General features: G+C 37.9%; 2 protein-coding genes across 3 annotated transcripts; one reads left to right on the top strand and one right to left on the bottom strand.

The window, feature by feature from the left end:
* Nucleotides 1–5,118: 5,118 nt before the first annotated feature.
* Nucleotides 5,119–16,274, bottom strand: AMMECR1_1 (AMME syndrome candidate protein 1 protein; the record flags this gene model as incomplete). Of its 2 annotated transcripts, XM_035729434.2 has the most annotated exons (5): nucleotides 5,119–5,900; nucleotides 14,073–14,163; nucleotides 15,621–15,735; nucleotides 15,773–15,883; nucleotides 15,915–16,129. In XM_035729434.2, 5 exons carry the CDS (start codon nucleotides 16,127–16,129, stop codon nucleotides 5,731–5,733), a joined length of 702 nt encoding a protein of 233 aa, XP_035586535.1. In that variant the 3' UTR covers nucleotides 5,119–5,730. The 2 variants fall into 2 exon arrangements, with proteins under 2 accessions (XP_035586535.1, XP_051072716.1); XM_051212532.1 differs by lacking the exon at nucleotides 5,119–5,900 and having other exon boundaries at nucleotides 13,232–14,193; nucleotides 15,915–16,274.
* Nucleotides 8,089–9,554, top strand: MS3_00004591 (uncharacterized protein). Its single transcript, XM_051212533.1, has one exon. The coding sequence runs from the start codon at nucleotides 8,274–8,276 to the stop codon at nucleotides 9,354–9,356; it is 1,083 nt and encodes a 360-aa protein (XP_051072717.1). The 5' UTR covers nucleotides 8,089–8,273; the 3' UTR covers nucleotides 9,357–9,554.

The following is a 16,274-nucleotide window of genomic DNA, read 5'->3' as shown; positions in this document are numbered from 1 at the left end:
TTAATACTTTTGTAATTTCGTCTTACTTACTTACGTCTGTTAACCCTGGTGGAGGAACATAGGCCGCTCACCATCACTATCCATTCAACCCTTTCCTAAGTAATCCTTTCCAATCACTACTCATCCATTTCATATCTGCTTCCAATTCCTCTTTTCCGTTGCCTCATTAACGATTCCAAGTTAACGTTTGCCTCGTGATACAGTTTGATGATTTCCTCGATGTATATCTTATCCACCAACTTCATCGTCTTTTCCTAATTTCCTCTTCACTTGGAATTTTGTTTGTCCTCCTCCTACAATAGGCTGTTTGCAATTTTATACTTAGATTAAAACAAAATCTCTTCTGTACTAATATGTCAGTTTCTTTAAACAAAACAGTTATGTTAATTCACTTGGTATTGTTTTACTTGAATCTTCCCATGGATGTTTTGGACTGCAATTGATCAGTCTCTTATTGGTATATGTGCATACTGCGCGTATTGCCTCGATGTTACCTTGATTTACAAGCATCATAAGCAAAGATGGACTCGAGACTCAGTAGTTAAGTGGATAACGCGATGGCATTTGAAGCGAACGGTACTGAGTTCTAGTCCCAGGTTGAACATCAACTTTGAGATGTGAGTAAATCCAGCTGAGGAGTCCCAAATAGGATTAAAAACACGTCCTGGATTCCACTGCCAGCCACTATCCATCTTTGCTTATAAAACAGTTATGTTTCTAACAAAAACAACAACAACAAAACTTACCTTGTTACACATCAATCAATGTAGAATAACTGGAATTTCAAATATTTTCAATCTTCTTGATTATTTGAAAGAATGTAGTTAAACCATCAACAACAACAACAAAATAAACTTCAGTTTTTTAATTCTTTCACTTGAATTTTACATCAAAAACAAACAAACAAACAAAAATTCAGAAAACACTTGGCAACAAAAAATTCCAAACTATAATATAGAAACTAATCACTTGACAATTTATCGAGTAATTGAGATCGATATATTGTAATTTACAAAGAAAATCATTACTGGTTTTTTGGTGGATATTATAAGTAATTTGAATTGGTTGAGATCATAAGTCAATTGAAAGTAGATCACCATGGAAATACTGGATGGTCGTTTCATCCTATTGTGGGACTCCTCCTTAACAATGTGCATCTACGATCCCGTCTCGCGAAATTCGAACCCAGGACCTATCAATCTCGTGCGCGAGCATTTAACCGTTAGACCACTGAGCCGGTATTCAATGGTGTTATAAATAACATGTGAATAGTGGCTACAAATAAAATACAAAATTTTATCGTTTAAGAAAATCATGAACTGATCAATGTTAGATTACCATTGTAGAAAGATTGAAGTTAAAGATTAATACAATTGGATGCTAAGTCATTGGTCAGGCGTTTGCGCGTGACATCGAAGTTTCTAGGTTAGATCCCTGTGTGCGAGGTCGTAGATGTACACTGCTAAGGAGTCTCATACTAGTAAGAGATGCCTATCCAGTGATTCCAGGTTTTCACTAATGGTCTGGAATTGTTCGGTTCATGATTTCAATAATAAATAATTGCTAAAGTAGTAAACGGAAGTCAGTGTTCAAGCATAATGTGTATAAGTCAGTTATCCATTAATTAGATTAGATCGTTACATAGTATTAAAAAGGCGAATGGAAATTGAATATGAAAACTATTGGATTTCGTTTTAGTAGTCTAGAGGTTAAGCGGTTGGTATGAGACCTGTATATCTTTGGTTTAATCTATGATAGGATAATGAATGTACACTATTGGTGGGTCCCGTAACAGGACGAAAGAGCTGTTCAGTGCTTCATAATTTCTTATGATTATCTAACTAAGATCAACTCATACTGTGAGATATTAAACTGACTGTGCACATTGACATTTATCATTTAATAAATACCATTAATTCTAATTGAATCTTATTGATGTGCATTAAATAATGATCACCATTGTGATCCATCTATTTGATGTTAAACACTTCAAGTAGGAATTCTTAAACAAAAATTTTATATTGTTTAAGATTTGAGAGCAAGACGTACTTTTAATATTCAGAGAACTGATGTCCCATGAAGAATCGGAACCTTCTTCACTTCGCACAGCATTCAGTAATGTTAGTCACTGCTCGGTTGACCTGCTGTAGGACTGAGATGATTGCATTAATAAACATACCACTCATCATTTTTAATCGAGGAATACAAATTACAGAATGGAAAACCTTAATTTATTTTCAAGATTGTATGGAAACCCGTTACTGAAAAAATGGTAGTGCTGTTAAGAGAGTATTCAGCTACTTTAGACTGGCTTGATGAAAAGATCGTTTTTAGACATTTTCATTATACTTCATGAAACAAAATATATACGATATTAAATTATTGAACTGTTTTACATAAGACTTGAAGTCATTGATTGTCATTTACATCGGGGGTGATGGTCACAATAATTATAGCTGGGAGATGGTGATGGACAACTTGACAGAACGAATTCGTCCTGGAGTGTAGCGCGAATACGTTGTTTCCCACAGAACCAGGATCTTCAGAGATACAAAGTTACGAAGGATGGGTCCTAAAAACATTTAACCCTACCTTCCTCCCACAGATTGCTGTTGGAGATCGTAGTCTGAAATGTAAGGAGTTAACGTACCAAAAATATCGTGTGACAGGTCATAAGTAGTTGTCCCTTGACCTCTATAGTTGCCCCTTCAGATCACCAAGACCATCCTTAACCCGGTTTGTTTTCCAGATTCTTCAAGAAGCATCCTTTTACGGCGGGAGACTGGGAAATAAAAACTCTCCTCTTACATCTAAATCCATTCAAACTAATCTTGTTCATGATCAAATGTCTTCTGAGCACAGTCTGCAACCGGTTTCTATTAACAGAAACTAGGGGATTGATCCAACAGAAAGAAATCAAGCAAGTGCTTTTCTCACTATCAAGAAGTTGGATGATGAAAGTCACAGATGTCATCAATCTGATGGCGAATAACTAAAAGTGCTACTTAAAGAATATTTTGCCAGATAACTTGTTTCGGTTCGAAAAAAGTAATGAAAAACACTAGAACTTTAAAATCATTCTGATTTCCGTGTTACCTGGTGCCTATGCACTCAACCAACATTAAAGGAGTTATAGATTGCAGTATTTCAGAAGATAACAAGACAAACTAGGAATCATCATTGTGAAGCTATGTGTGACTTACAACCAATTAATTCCATGTTTAAAACCCAAAGTTGCAACAGTAGAATAGTATTACAGTATAGCATAAATCAAATGTAAAATCCCTCACAGATTATGTCACTTTTTATTATTCTCTCTAATATTCAATGGTTAACTGAACGAATGGTAGGAATAAATCTCGTTGGTGAGTGGCCAGTTAAATTTGCACTTTTCAGGCGCTTGCATTGCAAATGACTTTTTAATGTTTATTCATATCAAATAACTTGTATATAGGCACGTCATTTTACTAGGAGAAAAATGTATTCCACTCCCTGACCATGCTGTTTTAATGACACCACTTGACCCAATAACTCGATTTCATGAGCTATTACAGTTGTAAAATATTTATCAAATACATGAAAATATATCTACTAAGTTTTGAGCTACACTAATCTAATCAGATTAGCTACTTGTGTAGAAGGTTTGTAGACTGAGACTTGAACCGACGACTATTTTATAGTTGGAATCTGAATAGTTTTAACGATTAATTCACTACTTTCAGGATTTATCAGCTGACCATATAGTTTCATTAGGTATCATCTAACGATCTTCATCCTCCTTATCATTTCAATGATCAAAGATGTGTTCAGCAACATCGCTATCACAGAATGACGTCTTGAAAAATGCACCTCCTACTTATGACATAACAATATTGTACATTGCAATGTAAAACAGAAATATGTAAGCAATTTTTATATCACTAATAATGATAATAATAATGTATAACGTAATACAGCAATTAAAGGTCATTTTTATTAGCACTAAAGCATTGTGTTTTAAAGATAAACATACATAAATATATAATACGATGAATTAAGTGTTTAAACACCTAAACTGTAATTGTTTCCAATAATTGAACCTTCTATTTAGTATGTACAAGGCACAAACTGCTGCATATATATATATATATATATATATATATATATATATATATATATATATATATATATATATATATATATATATATATATAGCTTTGCGCTCGTGTGTGTGCACGTTCATTCACATAATAAGCACAAAATACACAACAGTACTGTAACAAAATGCATAAATATACAAAATACGAATATGAATATACTGCGAGCGTGCATGTGTGTATGACTTGGATGAAATCATACAATTCACCAATAACAATCAATGATCATTAATATCCCATTCTGTAACAGTAACAAAAGACATCTTTATGAAACAGAGAAAGATGACTTCTAACAAATTCTATTCACTTCATATTGAGCGTTACATATATGTATGTATAGATCATTTGTCAAACATAAGAGGGCTGGGTTCGGTTTTTTCCACATTTTTACAATATTATCATGATTATAACTATCAATAAGATAATTAAATCAACAACAACAAAAAAAGAAAAAAACTATAAAATTTGTAGAAAAAAGGAAACCTTCATTAATATATACTATAGCAACTTGTGTTGGGATGTGTGTGTGTGTATATATGTGCAGTATTGTTTTGTCAAATGATTACTTCATATATATATATATATATATATATATATATAATTATGATAGAAACAGTAATGGTAATCATAATCATAACCATCATAGTTCATTAGACAAAATAACACAAAGAAGAAAAAAAGACAGAGAATACAACAACAGTACAAGTGAAATTTCATAGCTAGCCTTTCAACAACAACAACAACAACGGGAACCCGTTTATTGTAATTGTTATTGGTTAAGGTCAATGTTTAATCCTTATTCGTAAAATTTAATCAACCTGAGTTGAATAGATCATTTGGATTGATCCAATCTTTATATATATATATATATATATATATATATATATATATATATATATTCTCTTTTCTTATCTTATATGGATTATCATTTTATTTTGTTAATTTATTAACCAAGTCTAATTCAGATTGTATTAAAGAAAGACAAGTAGATTAGTGTGTATTAATAATAACAATATTCACTACAATAACATACATATTGCCAGGAAAACAAAAACAAATCTTGGATCAACACAATTGTGACTGGAATGCAGTAGTTAAGGCAACTTGTTTTTTTTGTTGTTGTAGTATTGTTATCGTTCATTAACAAATCCAATAGTTACTAGGCAGTAGTGATGATTTTTTTTCTCCTTTTAGATGTTAAATATATTAACAGATGACAATACAGGTTCCCTGAACTGTTACACATGTGTTAGTCACTGGTTTCCATGTCACTAAACTGGAAATTCATATTGTATAAATAAATTGAATTATCTGGAAAGGAAGCTTCCAAAGTTTTCATTAGAGGATAAACCGTTAAGGAAAAAGGTTAACAACACTATGGAAGGAATAAAGAAAATTGTAAGGAGATAGTTAAAGAGGAAATACACAAGGAATTGACGCTTAGAAAACAAAGAATGTAGAATAAATATGATGTACCCATATAGATTTAGGTTAGATAAGCGATTTACAGCGTACATTTTTTATGCAGCCAATTGTTTTATTATTCGTTCATACACAAACATTGAAATAATTGTCGTACAGAACACAATTCATATTAAACGCGATAACCATTCTGACGAGCACGTAAATACTCTGATGCATGCACACTATATTTTTCGCTACGATATCTAGTAAGCCGAATTGATTGTCGAAATGCCTCACTTATATTACCACGGTAACCACCTTTTCGAAGAAGAGAATCGATGGTTTCACAATGATTCCAACCTTTATAAAAACAAAAAAAACAGGCAAGACTGATAGATTAATGATGAATAAGTGGATACGCTGTAGAAAAAATTGGAGGGGGGATACATGGCACGAGTTTCGATCATTGTACTTCGCGACGAAAAACTATTTTGTTATGTAAAAACTCATGAAAAACATGACGTAATGTTTATTCATAGCCCAACAACGCTGAGACTTCCACGACGCGGCAACAATTAATATGTGAACTTCAGTAAATGTTTAAAATGAATGTACGGTTTCTGCCCCCAAATGCCCTAGTACGGCCGAGAGTGGGGAAAGTCAGTTCTCCCTTTCCGAACGCTCTCAAGTGGCCACGTGCATACAACCAATGCCAGGGAAGTCCTACTCACTACCTTCTCGTGACAGGGGTGTTGTTTACGAAATTGAGAGGACGAAAAGCGAATGTCCGACACTTTAACCGAGTTGGTGGATACGTAGGATCCATCTAGGGAAGTTGGAAAACACTGATTCCAAACCAATGGTGCACATGGGCTCCAGGATCGTACGGAAACGAATGGCGTATGAACCAATTATTGGTCACCGGCTGCCATGAGACTGCGTTGCTCCACCGTCTTGTGGATCAGACCTTTAGTTCAAAGTTTCGGAGTGTAACCCCCTAAGAAAACCACTTGCTTCGGTTTGGGTAACCAAATAGTATCCCATCACTCACATAAATCGAACGATTTATATTTAGCATATCTGTTGGGTGCCTCATTGTACCAATGTTTATGTATTTAAATAAATAAATAAACTCTGAACAATTAAAAACAGAAAACCTAGAGAATAAAAGATATTTGTCGAGAACCAGGAAGAGCACAGTTATTGTGTCTGGACTCCTTCAATTTCATAACTTAATTGTTATCGCATGAAATTTTAGAGGCTGTAGACAACTGTTGAACATATATGAAGTCTGGATCATAGATATCATGTGAAGCTGTATGGGATTACAATAGAAATCACGAATCGTCTGAAAATAGAACATGGAATTCATGAGAAAAATTAATGTATTTCTGATACAACCAACGATGATTTATATCATACATCTTTCCTAGAAATAAAAAAAAACTGTACAAAGAGATTGACATGTGTAAGATGGTAGATTGTCAGTCAGTAACAATGTAGAACTTCGTATGTATGTACATCAGTCCCAGTTGCCATACCACATTAGCACAGAGATGCAGTTGTCGATTCAAATCCCATAGTATTAGAGGTAGTAAAAGTATAGGCAGTAATCTGAAAGATTAGGGTTTGGAGATGTTATAATACAGTGAAATGAATTTGGGAAGAGAAAAAAGAGACAAGGAGGAATCAGGAGATCAAAATTTGGGAGAACACAAAGAGTGTATGCACCTGCACCATTGTAAACGATTTTGAGCCATGTCATTCAGGGTCTCTAACCATCGGTTTCTATCATCTCGCGGTCCCCAACCAGGTAGTCTACACTTACCAACATTGCTCAATCTACTTGTCAGTGACTGCATGGACTTGTGCCATGTTTTGGTCTGGCCACCCCTAGCTTTCTTCCAACCTACTCCTATACCACTGAACATCGCACGTCGAGGCAGTCGGTGGTTGGGCATACGTAACGTGTGCCAGACATCTCAACTGATGAAGTTTTACTATGTCATCAATTGATTTACCATCCTTACCTAGTACCCGTTTCCTAACAACTGCATTACTTACTCGATGGTCCCAGTATATACGAGCAATATTTCGAAGACACCTATGATCAAATACTAGTAACCTACGAATATTCTCTACTCTTACCGGCCATGTCTCACTGCCATAAAGTAGGACGGAACGAACTGCTGCACAGTAAACACGTCCTTTGGTTGATAGGCGGATATCTCACCTACGCCATAAATGACGTAAGTTGGCAAAAGCTAGTTGAGCCTTCTGTATCTGCGCTGAGACTTCGTCACACACCAGACCACAAGGGCTGATGAGACTTCCAAGATAAGTGAAGCGGTCGACACGCTCAACTTCTTCACTCCCTATCATTATGTTAGCGGGACATAGACTAGATTAAAGCATGCTCAATGCATGATTGTTTTGGTGCACGCTGATTGGCTGATTCTTATCCAATCAGCACTAGTCGATAGTCGGAGAATACTCTGGAATCTTCTTATGTAAAAACTATAAATATACCGACGTTTTCCCCTATTGTGCTTCCTACTGGCTTCTGACTTGCTATTTGGAATATAATCTTTTTCCTGTTCAACCGTGTTCTGATTTGGGGACTTGTCGAGTGAATTGGTGTCCGAGAATACTAAGCAATAGGAATAGCTGGGTCATTAACTGTAAGAAGAAAGAGAGATTATAACAGTGGCGACGGGGAAAAACTAAAGAAAAATGGCGATTTCTTTAGAACAGTTGCGGTTAATATTACAGCACCAGCAGAAGTTGTTAGCCTTGCAACAACAACTATTGAGCACACTTTTCACTCGACCAGAAAATAAGAAATCTGTTTATGATGCAGTGACAGACATTTCAGAAGCATATCTAGTGGAGGGTTCAAATCCCTTTATACCTGAATCAGAACGTAATATTTGTAACGTGTCCGGCTCACAGCAAGAAAATACTGTGCTGAATGCTCATAAATTTGTGGCAATACGAAATGATCAAGAGCCAGACCCTGTAGATGAAGCCCGGAGTCCAGAATTGAATGAAGCACTACTGGTCCTGTCTAGCTCTGAAAATAAACTTCAGCTAGAACAAAATTATGGTCCACGTGATATTAGCCAAGAAAGCTATGGGGGCTCGTATTCAGAAAATAACTGCAGTGACACAACGAACCCAATTATACCGAATGTTACTCAAAATCATTGTGAGACAGAAACTTATGTTGAATCAGCTTATCCGATTTCTAATGACAATGTATCAGACATGGGTTCTCAGAACAATGCATGTTATTTTGATGAAATTTCTCATGAAAATCAGGAAAATATATCAGCTGAGTCAAATTATGGTCAAAAGTCTAATTTAATTTTGTTAGATGATGATTTCCGTAATGATCCATTATCCACTGATGAAATTCCTAATGGATTTGAAAGTAATGCTTCAGAAGAATTAAACTTTGACCTCAAATCAAAGGTCGTTCATTATCATCTAGTCGTTTCTAGTGGATCCGACATTCAATGCGAGAAACGTCGTTTAAATAAAGTCCTATTATTTGTAACTTGGAGATATAAAGATCCGACATTGTTTCGCGGAGGAGGAGAATGTTGGAGAATTAAAAGTTATGCATACTTTTTTTTAAGAAAAATCAAAACGCCGGGAATAGACATGTCAGTCTCTGTGCAAGGAAAAAGTGATAATTCTTCATTGCATAGACGATGGACTAATCGAAAGCACAAGCCAGTCACTCAGTTGCAGTTGGACCCTAGCACCAGATCCTACGAATCTGCTCAAAGGGGAGGTGTTAGCGGGACATAGACTAGATTAAAGCATGCTCAATGCATGATTGTTTTGGTGCACGCTGATTGGCTGATTCTTATCCAATCAGCACTAGTCGATAGTCGGAGAATACTCTGGAATCTTCTTATGTAAAAACTATAAATATACCGACGTTTTCCCTATTGTGTTTCCTACTGGCTTCCGACTTGCTATTTGGAATATAATCTCTTTCCTGTTCAACCGTGTTCTGATTTGGGGACTTGTCGAGTGAATTGGTGTCCGAGAATACTAAGCAATAGGAATAGCTGGGTCATTAACCGTAAGAAGAAACACAGATTATAACACATTAGTACGGGTGTCGATGCAACTCAATCCTGAAGCAACATTTTGCATTTCGAGGGGGGAGAATCGCATCCCAAACATGCTTGCATTGTTGCTTAGGGTGGTCAGAAGACTGCATTTTGACAGAACGGCCGAACCTTGATCTTCTTGGTCTGGATATGCTAGACAAACTTCGAATAATGGATATACCAATTAACAGTGTCTGTAACGTATCGTGTTCATCATTGGACACCCCAGTACTTCCAAAGAAGACAGGTGAAAGGTTACTAGAAAAACTGAAAAGAAAGTTTGCCTCTGTCTTTCAGAATAGCCTTGGCCACTGTACCAAGATGAAAGCGCACTTACCAGTGAAACCAGATGCCATACCTATTTTTCGCCCGAGACGTCCTGTACCATATGCTGCTCTTGAGCTAGTCGACCAGGAACTTAATCGCTTGCAACAGGCTGGTGTAATCCGACCAGTTAACTACTCTGCATGGGCCACACCGATCGTAGTGATTAAGAAGGCCAATGGGACTATACGCATATGTGCCGATTCCTCGACCGGTTTAAATGCTGCATTAGATGTATATCAATATCCCTTACCAGTTCCTGAAGACCTGTTTGCCAAGCTTAATGGTGGGACATGTTTCGCGAAAATAGACTTCTCCGATGCTTATCTCCAAGTGGAAGTAGATGAAGATAGTAGAGAGCTTCTGACCATTAACACTCATCGAGGGTTATTTCAATACACCCGTCTACCATTTGGCATCAAGACCGCACCCGCCATATTTCAGAAAATAATGGATACGATGCTAACAGGTATACCTGGTACAGCAGCTTATCTAGATGATATCATAGTTATGGGTTCAACTGACAGTGAACTTTCTGATCGACAACACCAAGTCCTTAACCGAGTGTTGGAGTATGGTTTCCAACTACGTGAGGAAAAATGTATCTTCTTCATGCATTCGATCAAATAACTTGGTTTTATCTTAGATAAGAACGGTCGCCGACCAGACCCTGCCAACATCGAAGCCATTCAGAAGATGCCTGCACCAACTGATGTTTCTTCATTAAGATCCTTCTTGGGGTTAATCAGTCATTACAGCACATTCTTGCCTGAAATGCATCGAGTGAGAGGTCCCCTAAATGAATTACTATCGAAAGATAAACCTTGGCAGTGGTCAGCAGAATGTCAAGCATCTTTTGACAGAGTCAAATCAATGCTCAGCTCAAAGATTTTTCTGACGCACTTCGATCCCAGCTTGGAAATTGTTGTTGCATCTGATGCCTCTAGTCATGGAGTTGGAGCAGTGATATCTCACGTGTTTCCGGATAAATCAGAAAAGACAATTGCTCATGCTGCTAGATCACTTACTCCAGCCGAGCGAAACTACAGCCAAATTGAAAAGGAAGCTCTTTCAATCATTTTCGCAGTCAAAAGATTTCATAAAATGCTCTATGGTCGTACATTTACTTTACTGACAGATCACAAACCTTTGATTGCAATCTTTGGTTCTAAGAAAGGAATCCCTGTCTATATGGCTAATAGACTACAGCGCTGGGCAACAATGCTCCTGAGTTATGATTTTAATATCAAGTATCAGTCGACAAATACTATCGGTCAAGCTGACGCTCTCTCCCGATTAATTGGAGTTCAACATCCTGGACCAGAGGATATAATCATTGCCTCCACAGCAGTAGACCCAGAAATACGAAGTATAGTGGCAGATGCCATTCGAAACACTTCAGTGTCGTCAGATGAAGTCAGGGAAGAAACGCTTCGAGACCCAACACTACAAGAAGTTAGAAAGTTCCACCTAGAAGGGTGGCCCTCAAAATCAGTCCCACAGAGCTTCAACAGTTTTACCAGCGAAGACTCTCTCTTTCAATCATCGATGACTGTGCTGTTTGCCGAACGTGTCATAATTCCCAAGAAGCTACAACCAGCAGTGCTTGAACAGTTGCATGCAGGACATCCTGGAATAAATCGCATGAAAGCACTAGCACGAAGTTATGTATACTGGCCGCATTTAGACACCCAACTGGAGCAGCTATCCCGTTCGTGTACCAAATGTGCATTAGCAACAAAAGCACTGCGAAAAGCAGAGCTGCAATCATGGCCAATACCACAGTTATCGTGGCAGCGTATACATTTGGACTTTGCTGGTCCACTTCATGGACAAACTTACCTTTTGGTGGTTGGTGCATATAGCAAGTGGCCAGAAATTTTTCTAATGGAACACCCGACTGCAAGCTGCACAGTCAGTAAACTACGTCAACTATTCAGTCGTTTTGGTATCCCGGAATTGATAGTTAGTGACAACGGAACACAGTTTACGTCCGAAATCTCACAATTTTGTCGGCAGAACAGAATCCAGCACCTCTGAACACCTCCATTCCATCCCCAATCAAATGGCCAAGTGGAACACTTTGTGAGTACATTTAAAAATGCTCTAAAAACATCCAAAGGGGAAGGGACCACTGAAGATATCTTAGAGAGGTTCCTGTTTATTTATCGCTCTACACCGAACCCTCAGACAATTAACGGGGTCTCTCCAGCAGAAGCTCTACTTGGCAGAAAGATACGAACACATTTCGATGTCATCCGTCCTACGCCAGCTATTGAACCCCAACGAAACCTATCGATGGAGAATCAGTTTAACCGACATCATGGGGCACAAAGACGATTGTTCACGGTGAGACAAAAAGTGCTTGCTATGGACTATCGTGGGAAACATCCTACATGGACAGCTGGTCGGATCTTGAAAAAGAAGGGGAGTGCGGTTTACGAGGTGTCAGTTGGCTCGGAAGTTTGGGTACGTCATGCTAACCAATTGAAAGCAACTTCGATAGCCAGCAACAAGATTCAATATCGACTACCTCTTGATGTTTTGCTAGACACCTTTGAAATCAAAACGCCGGGAATAGACACGTCAGTTTCTGTGCAAGAAAAGTTATACTTTTCTATTGCCTAGACGATGGACTAATCGAAAGCACAGGCTAGTCACTCGGTTGCAGTTGGACCCTAGCACCAGATCCTACGAATCTGCTCAAAGGGGAGGTGTTAGCGGGACATAGACTGGATTAAAGCATGCTCAATGCATGATTGTTTTGGTGCACGCTGATTGTCTAATTCTTATCCAATCAGCACTAGTCGATGGTTGGAGAATACTCTGGAATCTTCTTATGTAAAAACTATAAATATACTGACGTTTTCCCTATTGTGCTTCTGACTTGCTTCTTACTTCCATCTAACCTTGTTATTTGGAATATAATCTCTTCCTGTTCAACCGTGTTCTGATTTGGGGACTTGTCGAGTGAATCGGTGTCCGAGAATACTAAGCAATAGGAATAGCTGGGTCATAACCGTAAGAAAAGAGAGATATAATATGTAGTTTAGAGAGTGGTTTCAGAACAGGAATAACGTTCAGCTTACTCAAGTCGCTTGCCCTAGCGGTGCGAGGTGATAAACGGACGTGAGAATGGTTAGTCATGGAGATAAGAGAGGTATTAGGAAGTGTAGAAAGGATTTGAGTGCGACCAACTCGATCTAGTGTGGTGTTACGGATATGAGGACTGATATCACTTCCCGGTCGCCCACACCGTCAAAGGGTATTTCTTGAGGAACCTGAAAAAGAAATTGGATTAGTGTTGATCTTAACGACCTGGGAGCGTGACCGCAGAGCCCAAGGGACGGGATTGGGGCCGGTCGCGCACTGCCTTTCTGTGTAAGGTTTTTAATGTGTTGGCCCCGTTCTTCAAAGGGCCTTACAGCCGGAGACGAAAATCCGTGAGGTAAGGTGAGGTGTGACATTTTTAGGGTCGACGTTTTCTAATCCCACCCCTCCTTGTGGGAAGGCAGCATCGCTGCAGATGCGGGTTGTCCGAGGGAAACACCTTACTGCTGTCACACCCCTCTACAGTCAGCAGTACGACTTCGCCCTCAGACCTTGAGTTGCTGCTTTTAGTCTTACCGTTCTCTAATCGACCTGCCTGGCATGGTAGAATCTACAGGAACATAAATTCCAGCCAATATAGCTCGGTTGGGTCATCACGAAAGGCAAGCCCGACCACCGCGTCAAGGTAGCAGCTCAGTAAAATACAGGTCATAATTAATAAGTTATAACGGTAATAATTGATTATTTCATTTGAATATTAGGATGAAGATGTTAGATCTATTCAAACATCCAACCGTTGTCTGATACGACCTACAGATGTAAAATTCTTAACATTCCTAAACAATTAATCTATAGATGACGTGGATGTAGTGGCTTGTATATTGCAAAATAAGAAAGTCAGGAGGGGAATCGTTAACCATACAAAATCGGCTAAACCCTAGAACATGTAATAAATCGATTGAGACTTTTTACTGAAATGCAACAAAAGTACTTAGCTATCTCTCAAAGTTAGAAAAAGTTTGAGCCTCACCTTGTTTGTAGGCAACTTCAGGCAAATACGTAGCAGTGCGATGATATCCCTTTTCATTAACAAATTCAATTCGAATTCCATGAACACCAATCTATTTTAGGCAATAAGAAAGTACAGATTACTACTCATTTTTAAACATCTGTATTTTCCAACGAGCGAAAACAAAACGAAATTATTTTTACAGATAATTACATTGGTTGTAATAGATTAATGGGATTATTAATTACATGAAGAACCATAAGCCAGGCTCAGTAGACTAATCAAGTCAGCTCGTACTACCTGTGGTCTAGAAAAGGTGTTTGTCTATCAGAGAGAGGGTATAACTACAATGCAGTACACTACTTAGTACCAAATGCGTGTGAAGCGTGGTCTTGGAAATAATAGAACTTATGTAGGTTGCGCATACTTGATCATAAGAATTTCTGACCCATTACTCATGTACAGTGGGATAACTAGATGAAGAAAGTTAGGCTTAAAGTACTAGGTAAAAACGTCAGAAACAAGCGTTAACAACAGCCAATCAAATTCAATATACACAGAACAGTCTACTAGCCAATTGGGGTGGGATACTCATAACTCATTTGGTAATGATTTCTAGAAAAACAATGACAATTTTGCGATTATACCAGTGAAGTAAATATTAAGTCCATGGATAACGCTAAAAATTATCAGTGATTGAGGTAGTTGCTTACGTATGTCTTACCAACGCCCACTTACATGTCCAATGATGACTGACATGCAAGTAGGTTGGAAAAAAACTAGGATTGAAGAGATCAACATGTTATTAATCCACGACGCTATGAGCTACTGGTCTAAACTATATCAGTATGCGCACTTTCTGATTCAGCCCTGTACAATAATTCCAATCACTTATTGGATAATGGTGCGAAATCGATGTATTAGTTCTATCTAGTTCTTGTCTTCCTTGAGATCTTGAATTAAATGCCATGCCTTATCTTTTGACCAGATTACCTTATTTTGAAACTCATCTCTGATGTTTCAGAATTTGTTTCCGTCGAAATTAAGTTCTCTCCTCTGAAGTTCCATTTTTGACGAACTAATTTAGAATGTAGTAATTAGGATAGATGCATATTTTTGCTAGATCATACGTCGTTTATAACTGACTGGCATCACTCTTGATTACAGGAGTAATGGTTGGAAAGTTTGGGTACAAAATTCCCAGTTACTGAATCACGATTCGGGAGTTCGACTCATCATTATCGATCCGAGCGGCTGAGTAATATTAGCCCTAATAAAAAGCGAACCTAAAGATCTACTGCACCAACCTAAACATTGTTACAGAGTTATACTCACGTACATGATATAAATTGAAATATGGATAATAATAAAGTATTGCATCGTGTAACTCTAATAGACAACCCGGTTAGGCATGGTGGAAATAAAGGGACGGGTATTTAGGCATTACGAAAAGCTTAACGACAAAGATCAGTTGCTTGGTGGCTAAAGCAATTAACTTGAAACAATTAGGTTGAAGTTTGAGATCAAAAACCCTAAGCTATTGATTTTGACCCGTAAATATAAACCAACCTGCCAATCCTGATAGTTTTTCCCCTCTTCAAAATTCAAAAGCAAGGAGACTGAACATGTGAGATGAGGAAACTCTTCTTCTGTTATTGGTGAAAAGCGACTGTCTTTGATGGCACTGAAAGATTTAAAATATTAGGAAAATATAAATAAACCTGTTAATCGCATATTCACGAAGACCGCTATGGATATTCATGGCAGTAAAAGTACCTATACATCCACGCAGCTTTTCCTCTTTTCCGTACGTCCATGTCACGAAAAGCGGACTATAGGTAAATGAGTAAGACTTTAATTTACTAAGAACTGTTTGGAAATGTCTTGGGGGCAGGGGGAGGTTCAATATTACGCAAATGGTTGTGAAGGACGTCAAAGCAAAAGTAACACATTTCACGTCTAACAACCCCAGGTGTGCTAAGGCCATTACGAGGAACGCATGGTCGTGATGTTGATTCCTCATCCAACCTTTGCTTTTTGGCTCCAAAGCAAGACGAAGGAGCTCTGGAACGAGCCATAAACACGACTGTCTAGACGTAGTGACCTAGGACACACAAACCACCCACCGTCCTTCACCAGAAACAAAGGGATGCATGTAATTTCATTCAAGCTTCAAAAACCTGCTAAACAATATAATTTACTGATTATTTCTGGTAATAAGAG

The sequence above is a fragment of the Schistosoma haematobium genome, chromosome ZW (assembly GCF_000699445.3).
Source record: "Schistosoma haematobium chromosome ZW, whole genome shotgun sequence".
Lineage (NCBI taxonomy): Eukaryota > Metazoa > Platyhelminthes > Trematoda > Strigeidida > Schistosomatidae > Schistosoma > Schistosoma haematobium.
Note: the sequence above shows the minus strand (reverse complement) of the source record. Positions and strands in the feature narration are given on the sequence as shown.